This window comes from Sander vitreus, chromosome 14 (genome assembly GCF_031162955.1).
Source record: "Sander vitreus isolate 19-12246 chromosome 14, sanVit1, whole genome shotgun sequence".
NCBI classification, from domain to species: Eukaryota; Metazoa; Chordata; class Actinopteri; order Perciformes; family Percidae; genus Sander; species Sander vitreus.
The window spans coordinates 29,272,839-29,292,525 of NC_135868.1; the positions used below are offsets into that span (position 1 = coordinate 29,272,839).

At 40.7% G+C, this 19,687-nt stretch overlaps 1 protein-coding gene across 1 annotated transcript; it reads right to left on the minus strand.

Annotated features, from left to right (window-relative positions):
* Window positions 1-626: 626 nt before the first annotated feature.
* On the minus strand, window positions 627-18,879 carry sdhaf3 (succinate dehydrogenase complex assembly factor 3). Its single transcript, XM_078267972.1, has 2 exons — window positions 18,541-18,879; window positions 627-1,980 (listed from the first exon to the last, which is right to left on the minus strand). Exons 1-2 carry the CDS (start codon window positions 18,715-18,717, stop codon window positions 1,786-1,788), a joined length of 372 nt encoding a protein of 123 aa, XP_078124098.1. The 5' UTR covers window positions 18,718-18,879; the 3' UTR covers window positions 627-1,785.
* Between the last annotated feature and the right edge of the window lie 808 nt (window positions 18,880-19,687).

Below are 19,687 nucleotides of genomic sequence, written 5' to 3' on the forward strand. Positions count from 1 at the left end.
TCAGACGGTTACAGGAAGAGTCACAATTCTCACCCGATAATTGGCACTGGGTGCACGAGAGGGAGTGTATCACTGCTGGACAACAGGGATTAGTTGAAAAGTCCATCTCCACAGAGCTGTCAGCGCTGGAGCGTGGTATGGCTACACTGCTTAAACACTCGGGGTTGTTCGTCTTTCTTTAGAGCAATGACAATCATCTTGGGTGGTGCGAATAGTGCGTTCCATTTACCTCGGAAACTCGAAAACCGAAGCTGGGAATGACATCACGCCAGTTAAATACGTTCCATTTACAAGTCCGATTTTTCATTGTGGGGTTAACTCTAGCCAGGTTAGCCATTATTAGCAATACAAGTTGATAACAACACATTACCCTGTTTTTGAATCTCTCTCTCTCTCTGTGGGAGGCAATCTGTGCATCAACAACCATGAGTTGGCTTTTTAACAGCTTCGACATCATCACTGAGGCTGAAAGCATCTGGTGAGTAGACGCACCTCGGTGCCTTTTCTTCACGACAGTTGTATTTATGCACAAAAAGTTGACAAAGAGAACCAATTAGTGCCACCTTAATGCACCTGCGGAGGAACCTCTTTTAATGTCACAGTAAAAAAAAACGGGAACACAGGACTATTACACAGCAGCACTTTAATACAATCAAATCAAATATTCTTAAAAGCCTCTACTCGGCCTTTGAGCACCATCATCTTAACCCTCCTGTTGTCTTTAGGTCAAATTTGCCCCGTTTTGAAAGTTTCATTATGAGAAATGTGGGTTTCTTTCAAGCAAATAGCCCAACAATAAAATAAATGACATAACATAAAACGCTCAAGATCTCTACTTTAATTGAATTTCGGATGTTTTATTATTACATTTTATAGCATTTGAGAAAAAAGAAGAAAAAAAACAGTATCCTGACTAAACTTTGACAGTATGTGATTTTTCACTCAATCATAACTATTTCTCGAAATAATTCATAATTGTTTTTCCAACTGAAAGTGAGGTAGGCTATAATTTCATATAAATTAGATTAATTGTCCATGAATTCCCCAAAAAGGTGTAAAACTAGCGATAATAACTTGATGTTAGTGGTGTATCCGGTGGTAGTGAAAAAAGGGCTTTTCACGCACCCACTTTTCGCGCGGGACGCGACAAGTGGGTGCAATCCCGTGAAACTGTCGCGTTGGTGCTCGTCACACGCACACGCCCGCCCGCCGCAAGACTTGTGTTGAACTTTTCCCTACACGAGCGACGCGCAGTCCAAATCGATGAACAAGAGACTGAATGTTGCTGTTTGAGTTCACTAAAATATCCAACTGTTTTCTAAACAGTTATCAGGACATAGACAGCGGGGCTTCTGCTCGTCAGAGCAACGGCACAAGACTGGATTTACCGGGTAACGTCTGTAATTATGACTATGCTAATTTAACTAACTTTACCTATCAACAATAACAGTCCGTGGTTAGGAAAGACTAGGATTGCCACTATTTATTATAAAAGCAGCCTGTGATTAGAGATATACGATACCACAGTCAGCTAATCTCATTCAGTTGTAAGGCAGAGATCCAGTAGTGCACAGAATCCATGGTTACCACACATTGATCGCCTGGTGTTTAATTTTGGAGCGTTGTCCTTCACATGAGGAGCGTAAAAGGATTAATTTTCATTTTCATTTTTACCCAGGAGAACAACAAGTTGCCCGGTGGACAGGAAGACAACACAAGGGTTAAGCACTCAGAGGTAATATATGGTTTTCTGTTTGTCTGGGTAAAGTTCTGTGTCCTGCTGCTTCATTTGCTATCCTCCTGGATGTCGAACTGTCTGCTGGACTTGGTGGATTCCAGCATGAGTTCGTACAGTTGGCCTATCTGGTCGTCCTGGAAGTTGCTGAGTTTCCCCTCCGACAGATCGGCCCCAAACTTGACTGAGCTGAGTGGCTTCCCCGCTGACTGCAGTACCTGAGTCTGCAGGGTGTCCTTGTATTTCTGCGGGGTGGGGGACACAAGACAGGAATAGCAGCGTTGTAAACACCTGGTCGTCCACCCCATCTCCACTTTCACATTCATTAAACACATCACGCATTGTGACGTGCAACATATGGTTCAAGATAGGGGTGGAACGGATCACAAAACTTACGGTTTGGATCATGGTTTTAAGTCATGGATCGGATCAATTTTCGGATCAGCACAAAAAAGGGGGAATTTAAATGATTTATTAAAAATGTAATAACATTAACTTTCAACAATAATTACTTATTTCCCCAGTAAATTGCAGTTAAATGACAAAAACAGATGAGAAAAGGGTATTTTACAATAACTTTGAATGCACCATGAGAGTGACAACAGCAGTGACCAGTGCTAGTCTGTGTCTTTTAGCTCTTAGCTTTAGCGGCAGACTGTTGGAATCCTCTACAGAGAAATACAGACACACTACACCGTTTAGCTGTCAGCATTTTATACTAGCTAACGGTAGGCTAACGTTACCCAATGCCAAGTGTAACAATAGTGTTAACTAGCGTGACGTGCAGCAATGCTTCTGTTGCCTTTAACGTCTGTTTCGGAGCATCAGAGGGCAGCATTTAGGTGGCACCGTAATGAGGCACCGAAGTCTGCGTTAGATACGGCTCGTTAAAGTGCCATATAAGCATCGGATTTTAACATGCGTCGTTCACGTGAAGAGAAAATTTCGTTGCCTGTATCTTTTCACGGCAACCCTTCCTAGAGATTTATCAGCTTACTTTAAGTAACAGCAACAGTAATTCACACTATTCTTATGCTTAGACTTAGCAATTGATCCGTGGTTCACATGCATTCCGAACCGTGAGTGTTGATCCGTACGGACCACGGATCAACTACGGTCCGTTAACACCACTAGTACAAGATGGATATTAGGGCCGGGTTAAAATAATCCATTCTTGAATCGAAAAAGTTAATTGAATCGGGACCCTGTGAATCGGAATCAAATCGGGAAATCATTGGCGATACACAGCCCTAATGGTTATGCAATAAAATATCTAGGGCTGTCAAAATAACGCGTTAATTTCCATTAATTAATCTGAGAAAAAATAACGTGTTAAAAAAAATAACGCAGATTAATCTATTCCATATTGAGGTTTGACCCGGAGCCGTTCTAGCCACCATTGGACTGTAAAATGAAGGAGGGAGACGAGAATGTTCTGCCTGGATCATTGATTGGAACATTTACTTGTAAAAATCTTCTTCCTGCCAACCCTCGCTACTGAAATCTGGTGCCACTGATATGTTTGCTCTTCTCTCTGATGCTCTGAAGACGATACAGGAAACACGAACACCGCTGCACGTGACGCTAGTTAACACTCGACAGCAGCTAACGTTAGCCTACCGCTAGCTAGTAGCTGGATTAAACACGGTTACAATGCTGACAGCTAACGCTAAACGGTGTAAAGTGTGACTGTGTTTTACTGTAGAGGATTCAACACCGGGATGTAACAATCTGCAGCTGCTGTTGTCGGAAAAACAGACGGTGCGTTCAATGAAACTGGTAAACTACAGCCTCGTGGTGCATTTGAAGTTATTGTAAATGTCCTTTCCCATCTGGTGGTTGTTTTTGTTGTTCAACAGCAATTTACTAGTGCAATAAGTTATTGTTATTGTTATACATTGTTATTAAATCATTTCATTTTGACCATATGGCCTTAGCAATAAACAAGCCGTTCTTTAATGTCACCAACTGTTGTTTAGTACCCTTTTTTTTCTTTTCTTTTTTTACTTTCTTAAAAAGTATCGGTTCAGGCACCGTTAATTATGTATGTGATTAATTTCTATTAATTAATCACAGAGTATGTAATTAATTAGATTACATTTTTTAATCGATTGACAGCCCTAAGAATATCACAACAATAGTTGTTGGGGGACAAGATATCCTTTTTTTGTAACCTAACCCCATGTACAGAGTCAAATCAACAATGAATGTCTCCTCCAAAAAAGTATTGTGTGTATGCAAAGCCTGATATGGCGTATTCCTCTGTGACACACACACACACACACACACACACACACACACACACACACACACACACACACACACAAACATTCTGCCCCAAACACTCACTACAACACCAAATGTGAATTAATCCACTGCTGAAAATAGTCCCCAACAAATACTTCCTCCTGTTTGACTAACGTTTGATATTACGTCAGCAGAAACCAATGAACTTGAGTGCCACAGACAGGGTAGTGAAGTCAGCAGTAGTATAAGTATAACACATTGTTGGTTTGGGCTTTTGTTGACAGTAAGAGAAATATAGAATAACACCTGTGTTATCATTTGAATAAATGTGAAGTTCAGACCAAGACACTTCTTCAAGCGTCAGCCTTAAATGACACTTCATGGGTATTTTTTGAACATTTTCAACATCTTGCAAGTTACGTCCCATAACTATTTACCATCTCTGTAGGAATGAAAGCATAGATACATGTGCTAAATTCTTCTTTATATATATGTGTGTGTACAGTGTAGTGGTGGGTAAATTCTCAAATTGATGCTGTTGGTTTTTAAACTTCAAACTGAGGTGTTCAAGTGCATTATCTGGTGTGTTTTGCGACAGTATGTGAGCTTTAGCAGGGGGTTCTGTTTTCATGCATTGATATTTTTCATTACAGCCCCTTAAAACATGGCTTCAAATCTTATGTATTTTTCTAAAAATATAAACAATTCATGACTAAGCAGCACTGCACTAATGTGTTTCATCAGGTCTGTCAAACAAGGCTTTTCTGATACTGTCTCATACTGTTTTCTGAGTCTAGTCTATCACATAGTCTCTGAGTGGAAACAGAATGTTAAATATGAATATTCACTGTATAGTAAACTCAAGGTTATGTTTTCTTTATTTACAGCATTGATATTGTTCAGGGCAAATCTGTGCGTACACAGATATCCTCTTCTTACAGAATGAACTGTCTAGTTAACCTCAGCCCATGTGTGATGAGTCAACGCCGTCAGTGCTGCGTATGAATCATCCTGAGCAGGACCACAGCCACCTCCATCTGTTTCACTTCTGAATAGCTATCCATCACTTGGACAAAGAGCGCACAGTGAATGTCTGAGGTTTGTCCATTCTGAAAGCATCTTCGGTTTTCGGACACTTTCGCTGTTAAGCAATAAAGCCATTTTATCTCAGAGATGGGTTTCTTTTCCTGCACATAATGTAATTATGTTGAACATTTGCCAAGGGGAAATATCCTCCAGAGGCATCTTAAAGGAATACAACAACTGTTTGACACAGTGCTCATACTTTTTACTTCGTCATTCAAAGACTTTTTTTTGTATGAGCAATGTGTTCTTTTTGTATCTGGATTCGTAACATTAAAGCTTTACTGCGTAACTTTTTGATATTAATGAACATCTGTTACATTCAAGCCATTGCTTCTGAAGAGTCCATCGTGTTTTTTAATCCTCCGTGTCCTCCTTGGCTACTAGCATGGAGGATGGGTGGGGGTGCGTGTGCGATCACAGAAGGCTTGTTTCATGTGGATGCAACAATTGGTGTTATCATTACTTAGAACTCGCACTATAGCTTTAATGAAATCAGTGATTAATATCAGCTGTGAAAGGCCCAGGCTGTAATTGATTGAGAGATAATGAGTGAGGTGGTGCGTTCAGTAATTGTTTAACATGACCTCCATTATTTCCCCTTGACACTCGGTAATTGGCATGCGTGATCACGGAAGGCTTGTATCATGTGGACGCACCGACAGTTTTGTTGTCATTACTTAGAATTCCTCATGGGGGAGACAGAAACTACGCACTATAGCTTTAACAGGGCTCTGCCACTAGGCTTGGGCCAGTGTTCCATTTTCAAACCGGTTTTGTATTATGCTAAAGAACAGACCGGTATACCTTTACCACTAGGTGCCGTACTTTACTCACCAGCCGCTCCCGAGTGGAACTAATGAGACCACTTCAGACCACTTGGTGGCGGTAAAGCGCCTCGAAGTCATGACTTTTTTGTCATGCTTTTGTCTTTTTCTTTGGCTCTACTCTTTCGGCACCTTCAAATCCAAATTGTTGTCATATTGGCGGTGCAGTAACTCTGCCATACATCGTCTCGTCAACCCGAAACACGTGATCATTCTAGTAAACAAACACAATTCCCCCTCCCACTGCTACTGAAATGTGATCTTCTTGGCTGCTCTGCAGTAACGGCGTATCGCCTGTCAGACTTGTTGCCTGTTGACTGAAAGTCAAGATCTCAACGACGACACTGAACTAACAAAAACAATGGGTTTTGAATCACACGGCAATTTACTTCAGAGATTACAAGAATGTGTTCACATTTTTATTTAACCTTTATTATTTGAAAATAACTTTGATTTCTTTTTGTTCCGTTTATTAGAATGTTACATACTGCTACCTCAAAAAAAGCAGGAAGTGAATAGACTTTGCAATAGAGCGACCTGACATTTTTACTGCATTTTACTTGCGTGTTGTTCACCTTTTGAAATCAATGTTTATTTTGGGAGTTATGATAAAGTCTCTGATTGTAAATGAATACAAATCTAAACCGTGACAAAATTCTTGTTGAAAGTTCATACTTTGCAGGATTGCAGACTTTTTAAAAACTCTTTTTGAAAAGGTACTACTTAAATCACCTATTATTGTAGAGATTGTTACTTGTAGGTAGGGCTGTTCGATTATGGAAAAATCATCACAAATTTGTTGGTCAATGAAAATCATGATTAATTAACACAAATTCTCATTGACTACGTTTACATGCACATAATATTCAGTTTTTTTGCCCTCATTACGAAAAAGGCAATATTCTGACTAAGCCGTTTCCATGGTTAATGAAAGGGAATATTCCAGTAATATTCCCGTTTAAAGGTAGCCGTGCAAAATACAATTTATTTCTAAGTTTACCAGCGGTGGAGGACTTGTTGGACCGTGCCAACACGGAAAGCATCCCTCTTTCATTCCTTCAAACAGCTTCTTGAAAAGGTCGGTGTAGAGATGTGTGCGCATATCCAAAAATCTGTTGGTATCCAAGTCTTTGATAATGTTTAAAAGTAGCTGTGTTTGTCCACTCAACGTTATTTTAAGCCGCCAACGTCTCCTTCCAGGCAGCGCTGTGACTGTTTTCGAGGCACCTAACCCTGACCCTAACCATTGCCTAATCCTTGTAGCCTTACAAACTGAGAGGGTGACAACACTGTCATGGTTAGCTTGCCAAAACTCTAGTGCCGCTGTCTCGGCAACGTTGCAAACGTACAGGCTAACTATAGCCAGTTAGCTTTGTGTGTAACGTAATTAAAAACCCACCCATCTCATAGGAGCGAAGCTTAATATTTCATTCAATAAAAGTATGGTACAAAAGGAGCACTAACGCCACAGGTCTTATGTTGACAACGTGGACGCAGATATAAGAAACTCCGAAGGCAGTCGTAATATTTACCTTGCAGGCTAGGCTAACGCTGTTGCGCTAACGCTGTAGCTAGCAGTCTAAACTTGCCTCGAGTCCGGACCTTTAACTGTCTATGGTCCGGACTCGAGTACTCCAGCCCTGACAGGTAGATATCACTTAGCTGAACAACTGAACAAGCTGCAACTTTTCTGATTGATACAATGGGAGCCTGACAATCTGCCCTTCTTATGGCTTCAAGCCAAAATCCTTGAAGCCATAACCTCCGCCGGTTTTTGGCAAAAGCATGCTTCCCCCCTCGGTATGTTAAACATCAGGCACCCATCACTGGCTCTGTTTGTACAATTAACCACGCAGCAACTCCTTGGCATTTTGACTTACGCTATGCTACTACTACTACTAGCTACACGAAACACGTCTTCTTTCTGCCCCCCTGTATCAAATTCGGAATATTGTCTTTTGAAACGATGTTGCAATTATTGGATTAAAAACAACTGTGAAACATTTCAACATATCAACAGTAAAAACACCTTGAACTGTGAACTTTCACTTCATACTTTTGCCATTTGAGCTTTTTTTCATTCAGAACACAAGACAAAATAAGAGTCTGTGCTTTTGTTCACGTGATGTGCAAAATAATCGTTTTTTTCCGATTAATCAGATTATGTGATCTTTAAAAGCCATAATCATGAATACAATTTTGATTAATTGCACAGCCTTACTTGTAGGGCTACATTTTTAAAAAGGGAAATTACTTTGGTTGTAATGTTCAGTAATTTGCAAATTGTCTTAAAAACAACATGATAAAGAATCGTAATAAGATTGAGGATCTTGATCCTGCCTGAAGAAATATCGCAATATATTTGCCAAAAATTGCCAAACCCTACCATTGAGGCATTTTAGAGTATCCTCTTCATCCTCTGTATGGACAGTTTGAGCTTCAGAGTACCAAAGGCTAGGTCTAACTGGGTAAATACAATATTTGATATCTCTCATATTATCAAACTGTTAAATGCTCAGGATGACTCAGCTGATGATCAGTGTTCCATATCACTAATTTATGCTATTTATACATTTGGGCATTTTGGCTCAGTGCATCACATACTCTACAGGTGTTTTTACTGCAAGTATCTCGACATCTCTTCATTGCATTTTTACAATACTCCCTCATCTTTTCCTTTGTTCCCTACAAACACATGTATCTTTGGGGAAAGCTTGTTTGGCCCAATGGAGCCAATTTATTAGGAGCAGAAAACTCCCATGGGTGCCTCTAAAATAAATGGATTAGTCCTGCTCGTCGTCTGTTCCCACTCCTCTGTATTTTTCCGAGGACGCCGAGATACAGTGGAAATTCACCTGCTTTTGAAGGAATGGACAGAGAGGGGGGAAAAAAAGGACTAGAGAGACAGGTGAGAGTCTGTGTTGGTAGACCTCTGCTATATTCACTACATAATGCACTTTGGTGTGTTCTTAATAGCTGTCAAATACAGCAAATGGTGCAAACTAGTATGTATGGGAATTAGATTTCCATGTTGTCTATTAATGTGGTGTGTGATTGGACCACACAAAGAATAACCTTGGTTCGGTTGAAGCTTATAGGGATCCTAATAAATAAAATGATGTTATTTGCATCAAAATGAAACGCTAATACCTACCAGCCTGACCTCTGGACTTTGATGACAAAAGTGGAATCACAATGTGGAATAGCTTGCCAACTATCATAGCGGAGGCACCGAGTAAGGCCAGTTTTAAAAGACTAATTAGAAAACACTTAAACAGTTAAACATTAACTAAACATTATTTAATCTTACTATGATGGGCTATTGTTGTCGGAATGTGATGTTACTCAATTTGACACAAATTTACGAAACATGTACAAACATTCTTTTACTTGCGCTATATGACTTGTTTCAAATGTATGTACAATTGTACGTTTGATATTTGTATGTATATGTTGTGATTGTTTTATGTGAACCCCAGGAGAGGAGCTGCTACATTGTTAGCATCCAATGGGGATCGGCATCAGGGTTTCTACAGGTTTCCCCAAGTTAAATTTAAGACTTTTTAAGACCTTTTTGAGACCATTATGAATGACATTTAAGACCGTTATCACGACATCAAAAACAAAGTCAGATGTCAGAGTCCAGAAACATTGTCTGAAACAATTCCCCGATTTCCTCATAGGCACTATAGGACTGGTGTCTAGATCGGCTGCAATATAAGTTGCATGTTGGTCTCATTTGTAGTCCTAATTACAGCCAATTATATTTGGACTAGCGACAGAAAGAACTACAACAGCAGAGAATAAAAAAATGTAAAAACATTCTAAAGCACCGTGGGAATATTTCAGTGAGCATTAGCGGTAGCGTTACATTGACGTAGTAAAATTAAGACCCGTTTAAAATGATTTAAGACCTAGAACACTATACGTAGGCAAACTAAAGACTTTTTAAAGGCCTAAAATTATGATTTTGGAATTTTTGACTTTTTAAGACCCTACGGAAACCCTGCGAATAAAGACTAAAGTCTGAATAAATTCCATGTTTTTTGTAACTTAAATGCTTTTTCACAGTACATCACATGTATATCTACTGGGGCTGTCAAAATGAACGCAATAAGAATGAGTTAACGCACAAGCGTTCTGTGATTCGGGCCTCGGGCCGCTCTGTAGTTTGGGAAATTAGGAAGGGATGGAGCAGTAACGTTGTGGTAGGCTAGCAGAAGCAAACACTGAGCAGAAAGAGATAAAGAAAAATAAATTAAGAGTATTTTTGGAGGACAAGTTGAGTTTTAAAGCCCTTCCAGAAGGTTCTCTCCACAAGACTAAAGTTATCTGCATGTACTGTTGATGTGAACCACCGAGTAGTCAAGTCTCAAATACCACTTGAGCGTTAAAAACTTAAAAAATATCGCTAAAGTACATTTAGAACAGATAAACAATGTGTGATTAATTTGCAATTCCTCGCGAGTTAACTATGGACAATCATGGGACTAATCGTTAATAATTTAATTGATTGACAGCCCTAATATCCACATATAGCCTATATGTATATTTACATATAAATAGAGATGGAATGCAAATCTAAATCATTTCCTGTACTTTTCAGGGAAACAACTTTGACTAAGTTTGACTATAAAATTGATCTGGTAAGTCGAACTTGCCCTAAAATTTGGGAGTTTTTGAGAGAGAGAGCGAGTCCAACCACTGCATTGTGTAGCTTGAGATTGTGACTGTATGTCGTGGCTCCAGTTCTGTCATTATTCTGAAAACATTTTCCCAAAACACTGCCAATATATTCTTGCATCTAAATCTTGCTATCTTATCACTGACTACGTTTACATGCACATAATATTCTGGGTTTTGCTCTTATTCTGAAAAAGACGATATTTTGACTAAGCTGTTTCCATGGCTAATGAAAGGGAATATTCCAGTAATATTCCCGTTTACATGTAGCCGTGAAAAAACAGGATTTTTTTTCAAAGTTTACCAGCGGTGGAGGACTTGTTGGACCGTGCGAACACAGCCTCCATCTTTCATTTCTTCAACCAGCTTTTTGAAAAGGTCGGTGTAGAGATGTGTGCGCATATCCAAAAACCTGTTGATATCCAAGTCTTTGATAATGTTTAAAAGTAGCTGTGTTTCTCCTTCCTATTGGGGCTGCAGCCTTGCAAACTTTTGGCTGGTTGGTTTGTATACAGTAACCGTAGCAACGCACAGAGCTGACCATAAGCCTTAAACAGTCAAGAGACCGTAAACTGGGCGTAAACTGCAGTAAAAACCCAGATTGATTTACATATTCCGAATGCGCTGTATACATGTCCAAAGAATGCCTCTAAAACCTGAATAATACCTGAATATCCCACATGTCCTAATTGGAAAATGCTATACTTGGAAAAAGGCCTTATTCGGAATATATCCAACCAGAATATGCTGTTTACTGGCCTGACAAGCCAGAGCTCAATCTGAGGGGCGGGATAAACGGTTGCCTTTCAAATTCCCTCTGCACTCATAGCCAACCAGAGATTAGATTCAACTTTTGCCGTATCCGGTCAGCAAAACGCCGAACCTAAAATATTTGAACACTCTTCTTCTTTCTTAGATAGATACACCTTCAGTGTAGGGATATTCAATCAGCACGGCTGTGCTTGCTATTGTCTAAGCTTTGCATTTTAATCTATTTAGTATTACTAAATGCCAGTATGTACCACTGTGACTGATTTAACAGAACTCTAAGAGTCCAGAGCCCAGTATAAACTTAGAGGCTCATCTTTTTTCCTTCAGTTTAAGCTTCTGTTTTCCTTGCTTTCTGGCTGCTTCCACAAGTGGCCGGAACTCGTTTCTATTATTTTGTCGGCTTGTGTCAAATCTTCCTTGACTAGTAGTTACTACTTCTAAACGCACATCTAAAGAATGACAAGGGGAGAGGAAAAATACTGTATGTTCGGACAGACAGAGACACACACACACACACACACACACACACACACACACACACACACACACACACACCAGCTCAGGTGTTTTACTCACCGATTTATCGTGGACAACTTTGGCTTTTTGTTGTTTTGGTTTGGCTAAGATGATCCAGCAATTAGACAGAGACCTTACTGTCATTTCTCTGCACATTTCCAACCAAATCCAGACATGAATGCCACACACTTTTAGTCACACTAAGTTTCGCGTAGAAATGTTTCCATTTTAAAATAACACAGCCAAAAGAGTGCGTATATAAACAAAAGCCACGTTTTCGTCCCCTGATTGGGACCAATGCAAATGGGCTCTGGGTTTGGATACTGATAGAGTGAGTCATAATGAAAGTGTCTACCTCCTCCCTGGTGGCTTCACAGCTACTGCATTGACAAAGGGAGCTCTCAGGATTCCAGCTGCAATCACCATCTACTTCATTAGGCAGATTGGCTGCAGATGGGTGCTTTACCATCCCCCAGCGGTGCGTAATTGTGCTGGAAAACATTGGCTCTCCCCCATGGTGACATACAAAAAGGACCTGGCATAGTCTCATGATTATTTTGGGAACTAGAGGACGAGTTGCAAATATACTGATCCCCCATCACCACATGAATCCAGGTAGGTCGTCTGGCTCTGTGCTATAAAGCCTGATTGATGGTTCTGCGGAGGCTCCACGGAGAGCTTTCTCCGTAGCCTACATAAACAGCCTGATGTTTATACTTGTGCGTTGGTGTGTGCATCGATCTCTTTAAGAGAATAGCAGGGCCGGCGTGTGTGTGTGGAGTAGGGGTGTCACGATACCAAAAATTCAGTAGTCGGTGCCAATACTAGTAAAATAACACGATTCTCGATGCCGATTTCGATACCACGGTTAAAAATAAAAGGATTTTCTAAGATTCCATGTACTTTAACTTGAAACATGATATTGACACAAAATATTTGAAAAACATCAAAATGTCATAACAAGACATACAAAACATGAGCAATAGAGCATAGAACAACATAATAAAGTGCAATTAATGGTCATAGTGCAACAACTAGTGTCCCCAGACACATTCCAGACTTCCAGGCATCTTTTCAAAAGGTTCTGTGCAGAAACAACAACAGTTTTTCCAGAGACGTTGGCTAATTTCCTCCTGAACAGGTAGCTAAGCATTAGCTTCAGGCTAATTTATCACGGCTACAAGGGACGGGCATTTTATGTCATTTCAACATTTGTGTACTCACATTGAATCATATAGCTAGAGTACCTGAGTTGGTTACTCACAAAAACAATTGAGACACAGCCAGTAAAGTGATCCCGACCGGTCCTGGCTAACCGTGGCTAACGCAGCCATGCTAACCCTACTAACGGCTAACGTTACCGGATGAGCAGGCAAGCAGCCACGGCTGTTTACAACGTGTAGCGTGTTCAGTGGCCATAGCCGACAACGGGGAGTTATTTGAAGCCAAGAGGGGGGGGGCTGTAAATCAGGAAGAGAGGAGTTTGCAGTGAACGTGCCATTTTTTTAGTTTGGGTAGAGTTGACTCTCGGCCGCTTGTTCGTGACCTCCTTCTTCTGAATGTGTCGACTGGAACACTCTGAAGCGTATACTGCCCCCATCAGTTCCAGAAGAGGCGCAGCGCCGATGCTGCTAACACTGGCATCGTCGCTAACGGTGCCTACGGTGCTTCAAAAAAATGGGCATCATCGGTGTTTTGTCATTTTAGAACCGGAAGGTGTCGGTAGTATCGGTTCTCGTGACATCCCTAGTGGGGAGTGTGTGGTAGAGCGAGTGAGAGTGTGATGGCGATTAGCTTCGGAGTGAGTAGCGACTCTAGAGTCATAGCGAGAGAACCAAAGTGTCTCCCCTGATCTTTCTGACCACGGTGGGAAATCTGGAGCAGGAGAAGTTAACCCTCTCCTTGATGTCATCTTGTTTATGGAGAAGGAGAACCAGGAAATGAGTCGGGGGGAAATGCAACGCTACCCAGCCACGGCCGAGCTACGTACGTCGCCAAGACTTGTAGTTACATTTTTCAGGAGGTGCACACCAGGCTACGGCGAAGGGTCCGTGTCTCCACGTACCTACGTACATGGTCACGGCGTCGATTTAACGCAGAAGCATGAATCACGAGGGAAGTGTTTAGGCTGCGGTGGGGGTGCCACGAGAAAGTTCTAAAACACCAAACACAAGCACTGAACTGCCCAGGAGTTTGTGGAACAGCTGACTGCCAAAAAACAAAGCACAGTCGATCTGTCGCTCTCGTCCCTTTTCTTTCTCTCTTTCGCCGTGAAATGGAGCTGCCTTCACAGGGCTCTAGAGTGCAACCACTGTGGTCGCACATGCGACCAAAATTTGTAAGGGTGCGACTAAGATTGTTCCTAGGTCGCACCGGTGCACCTAACGTCCTCGCATCCGCTGCCTCTCCACCAACGAAGCGATGTCGTTTATATCGATATGGTTTAACGTTGCGTTACATGACCCATTCCTTCTGTAAAGTCGTGCCTGTGTTTGGATCTCTCCTCTTACTCTCCGCGCAGCCCCGCACCCCCCCCATTCACGCACACACGGCTCCCCGGCAACATGCAGACAGACACAGCACCACCGGTCCAAACTGCTGACATTTGTCTACAGTTGTAATTGTTATTAATGCAGCTGTATATTGTTAAGTATGAGAGGGAAACCTGTATTGGTACCAGTGTTTCTGCTGGTAACTCTGTTATTGCTTCCGCCACGGCGAAAAACACATTAGATGTTATTAAATGCAACTAACTTCAGTTGGTTGAGTAATGGCGTGAGACGGAGCCTGCTGGACCTGGGCGAGAGATGTGACCCATGGCCAGAATATCATAGTTCATCAAAATGCAGCGCAGTGACGATACAGACATTTCATAGTGACACAAGACGTGTGTAACGCCGCTGACCCGCCAAAGCACATTCGACCCGTGCTGGACCCATTCATAATGAGTCAGCCATCACTCTCTGAGTAGTATACGCTTCAGTCCATCGCACTCCCCTCGCCCTCTGTTTTATTTTATTTAATTTTTTTAAGATTCCGGCCTTTATTTTGATAGGAAAGCTGAAGACATGAAAGGGGAGAGAGGGGGGGGAATGACATGCAGGAGAGGAACCTCTATATATACCAACTGAGCTATCCGGGCGTCCTCTTTCTCTTTTAATCAGTCTGTTATTGTTGTTGAAAAAAAGTGAAGGAGCTTTCTCAGAGATATATATATTTTTTAATATCCTAAGCTATTTATTTCAGATAACTTTCTGAATGTGTTGCAGCTGTATATTTTCAAACTGGTAAAGGAAACCCTGTCTTTGCATTTTATTTTAATCTGTTTTAATAAAAGAGCTTGTGAAAAGTGGCTTTGACTTAAAACTGAACATTTAGCCCACTTGGTAAAAAAATCCAGAGCTATATATCGTGTATCCCCATTCAGCGTTAAAGGCGACGTGAGGAAGAATTTGGGTGCACCTACATTTTGTGCTGGTGCACCTAAATAAAAAAGTTAGGCGCACCAGTGCAACCAAGTCAAAAAGCTAGTCTGGAGCCCTGCTTCAAGTGTGCTCGGAAACGCAGAGACCTATAAACGATCTGACGGAAAACAGCAACTGTGAAATAGTCTACTTGTGCTAAATTGGGGGGGTTAAAGAACACAACAGGACGTCACACAATAGGCCGTTTGACACAGCACAACCCTGCGGCAAATCGCCAATTATTTTTCAATATGCTATGGCTGGGTAGCGACAATGATTTCCCGAATCTATTGGATACTGATTCACGAGGTCCCAATTTGATTACATGTTTGAATCAATATCAGTTACGGTAGGGACATTTAAGTTACAATACCAATTTTGCATTCTTATGCTTATGAGAACGTATGCTGGAAATTGTACACGCAACAAGCAACCCTCAAATATTTTTTGGAATGCACCAGGTTAATGTTTGCATTTAGAATTGACCCTCAAAAAGTTTGTTAGAAGTACTTTTTACTTAACAGGACTATAACATGACATCTCATTCACTGTTTACATAATAAGATAATATTGGCCAAGGTGATCTGATTATCTCTGAAATATATGATATATTTAATAAGGGGGTGGAATCATCTGAAGATCCCAAAATAATAAACTACCAACAATAACAAATGTTCAGCGGTAACCAGATTTACACTGTAGGTGAAAACTATAACCCAACTATGGACATGCATTACACTTTTACCTCCAACGGTCCCTTAGTGTTACTGTAGTGTTTAGTGAAGCTGCTCTGCCATCATGTGGTGAAGGGCTGACATAACACTGGCTACGCATAGGCCATCAGAGATTACATTACGACAGGTGAAGTTAAAGAGCATCATTTAAACAAATTTAAACAAGAATAAAAGTTACAGTGCAGTGTGAGAAATGAATAATTATTTGATTGAATAGGTTGTAGGGACGGGTTTGGGAGGGGAGAGGGAGGGGTTTCATTTTGTGTGGTGTGTAAAATGTAAGTAAATAAGTTTGGAATTATTTTTACAACTGAAATGAAAAAAAATGTTTTACTACAGAGGGAAAGTACCGAAAAAAAAGGTACCGTAACCGAATTTCAAATACTCGCCGTGTGTACTTCATCCACAGCAATCCCACTAATCGGTCCCAAAACATAGGGCTGGGCAATATATTGATATTATATTGATATTGTGATATGAGACTAGATATTCTTAGATTTTGGATATCGTAATATGACATGTGTTGTCTTTTCCTGGTTTTAAAGGCTGCATTACAGTAAAGTGATGTACTTTCCTGAACTTACCAGACTGTTCTAGCTGTTCTATTATTTGCCTTTACCCCACTTAGTCATTGAGTCTACATTACTGATGATTATTTATCTAAAATCTAAGTGTGAAGATATTTTGTTAGAGCACCAATTGTCAATCCTAGAATATCGCCGCAATATTATAATATTTGGTCAAGAATTTCGTGATATCTGATTTTCTCCATATCGCCCAGCCCTACCAAAACGTCCCAGTTAGAGAGGAAATACGGTTAACATATTCTTTAACAGCCATCACTGACAACACCGAGGTTTTCAGGGAAATGTGGGGGTTTTGGCAACTCAGGTGGACCTTACCTTCTACAATGGACACCTTACATATGGTGGTTATTTTATAGGCTGATTTAGACTCAATATGTTTAAAATTTGACCACCACTTTTAGGCTCAATAAATAAATGATTTATCATTTATCCAGCAGAACTTTTTAGAACTATTCCCAACAGTGCACGGAGGGCTTTGAAACAGCATGTAGCACCCATATTTGATTAATTTATTAATGCTTTATTTAACAGGTTTGCAATTTACTAATTATTCCCTAGGCCTATACGCACAGGTTAAATTGGGCCGGAGCGCAGCTCCGCCTCCTCAGGTCCACAACACACCCTGCCGGAGGAGGTCTCAGCTCCGCCTCCTCAGGTCCACAACACACCCTGCCGGAGGAGGTCTCAGCTCCGTCTCCTTCAGCACCAAATATTGTTATTCCACCTCATCTCCTGGCAAATACATGGCATACAAGACTGAATATTTAGCAAGACTACACAGAGACACCCAGGCTACATGGAATTATCAGACGTCTTAATGCATTGATCGCTGCGTTCTCTGGTTCAGCACCCACAAGCCATCAAGGGAAAACTGTCACAATTCTAAGCGTGTCATATAGGCTATATGTGATCTGGTAACGTTACCTAATACAGGGAAACGGAGACAAAAGTTAAGTTTAGTTTGACATGAGTTAGTGTGGCAGAACATATGATGAATAGTTCTAATGAAGGGGGTTATTTTAACGCCCACTGAGAACAAGGTTTCCAAACGTCCTTTAACATCTCCCAATTGAATGCATCCTTCTTAATCTGCAAATGTAAAAAAAAAAAAACGACTTGATACAATTAAAGAATGGCCATTTTTGACTCCCTTACTGGCTATATTAGCCATCTGCCCATTTTGTTAGCTTGCCTGTATGGTCAATACACCACGCTGTCTTTTTGTCTGTATGGACAGTTTTCAACTTTAACTTAAACTTTTCTTCAAGTCTTTTACTAGTGTCTATGTATAATTAAGTAATGATTATTCTATTTTTTGATATATTGTGTAGCCTGTTGTACTTGAATAGATATAGAATTTGCACTGACACTATCTTGCACTATGATACCATTGCACCTTTCTGCATTTTTTTCCACAACGCTCCGTTAAACATGCTACAACCTAACTTTACTGTAGGGCATACTATTTATGTCTTTCTTTGTATTTTTATAGTATGTGTGCGTGGATGTCATATGTCATATGTCTGTGTGCCTATGTGTATGTTGTGTATAAGCTATTGGACACCTTAATTTCCTTCTCTCTCTCTTTCTCTCTCTCTCTATCTATCTATCTATCTATCTAACTAACTAATTCGGGATAGAAATCCACAGGCAACACTTAGTTTAATACCTCTGTCCACCATGTTGGATACGAGCAGGCTAATGATAACTAATGAAGACATTATTACATTGTGTACGAGGTGGCGTTTAGTAAATTCATTGTAAAAAGGATGAGAATTTGGGTCTGAGTGTAGAGTATAACAGTGAACCTATCTACAATCATGTAAACTTTAAATTGAGAGATTTATGAATGGGGTTTGGTTAGTGCGAATTTATAAGCATGACATGGTTTACCTCCCACTCTGTCATGAAGCTCTTCACCTCTTCGGACGACGCCCGTTTGTTTCTTCTGAACTCGTCTTTGACATACTGGTCCCCGAGGGCTCTTAAATCTATCGGCAGGAACCGATGCAGGACCAGAATCCTCTTGTACAATGACCGGACTCTGGAGACATGAGCAGAAGCCGCCATGAAGTCAAGTACCGCAAACTAACAGTTACCAGCAGTGAATGTTTAAATAAAACTTTTAACAGCTGTCCTGTATTCCAAAAACATTGACAGACATAACGGCGTTAGAAAGCGACATTCCCAAGGATAGTTGAGGTCTACTCAACACATGTCCTTGTTTATCCCGGAAATGAACCTTCTTATTCTGGTTGGCAAACATCACCGCCACCTGCTGGCCTGGAGCAGTAACTCCGCAGGGAAAATACAAATACAACACAAAAACGTTTTTCTTCTCGGGAGTTAATTAAGTATCTATATATTTTCCATGATGCCCTCCCATATAGTTTTTTCCTTCGTTTCTCAACAGAACCTTAAAATGGGTAAGGTTCCAGAATTCTTAAATAGATAGAGAGAGAGAGAGAGAGAGAGAGAGAGAGAGAGAGAGAGAGAGAGAGAGATAGACAGATAGATAGAGAGATAGATAGATAGATAGATACTTTATTGATCCCCAAGGGGAAATTCAAGGTCCCAGTAGCGTAAAGACACACACAACATACACATACATCATAAACAGGATGATAAAATAACAAACCCATATGAATAATATGGACAATAAAAGAAAAGATGCACATGAATGTACTAAGGGATGTATAAGCATGAGACGCTTGCAGTGACAGGGCAGGGACTGACCCTGTGATTCAGTCTGCATGGTGAGGTGCTCTATGAGAGTGGGTGTCATGGTGGTAGTGCAAATAAGTCCAATAGTGCAAGGATAAAGTCCAGAGACCAGCATTAGATATGGGCGATATAAGAGAATAAAGTAGACAGTAGGATAGACACAAATCAATAGTCAATATTAGAGGTTTGAAGTAATAGGGTTACAGCCATTGTTCAATGTCTTCTTGTTTCATAATAGCCTAGTATTTTTGCCACACATTTTGCATACTACATCCTCCAGCACCTGGACTCCACAGGAACCTACGCCAGGATCCTG

Coding starts and splice junctions, on each gene's coding strand:
- sdhaf3 (XM_078267972.1), bottom strand. CDS start 18,717: ATGGCGGCTTCTGCTCATGTCTCCAGAGTCCGGTCATTGTACAAGAGG. Junction 1,981..18,540: donor GCTTCATGACAGAGTGGGAG/GTAAACCATGTC, acceptor CCCACCCCGCAG/AAATACAAGGACACCCTGCA.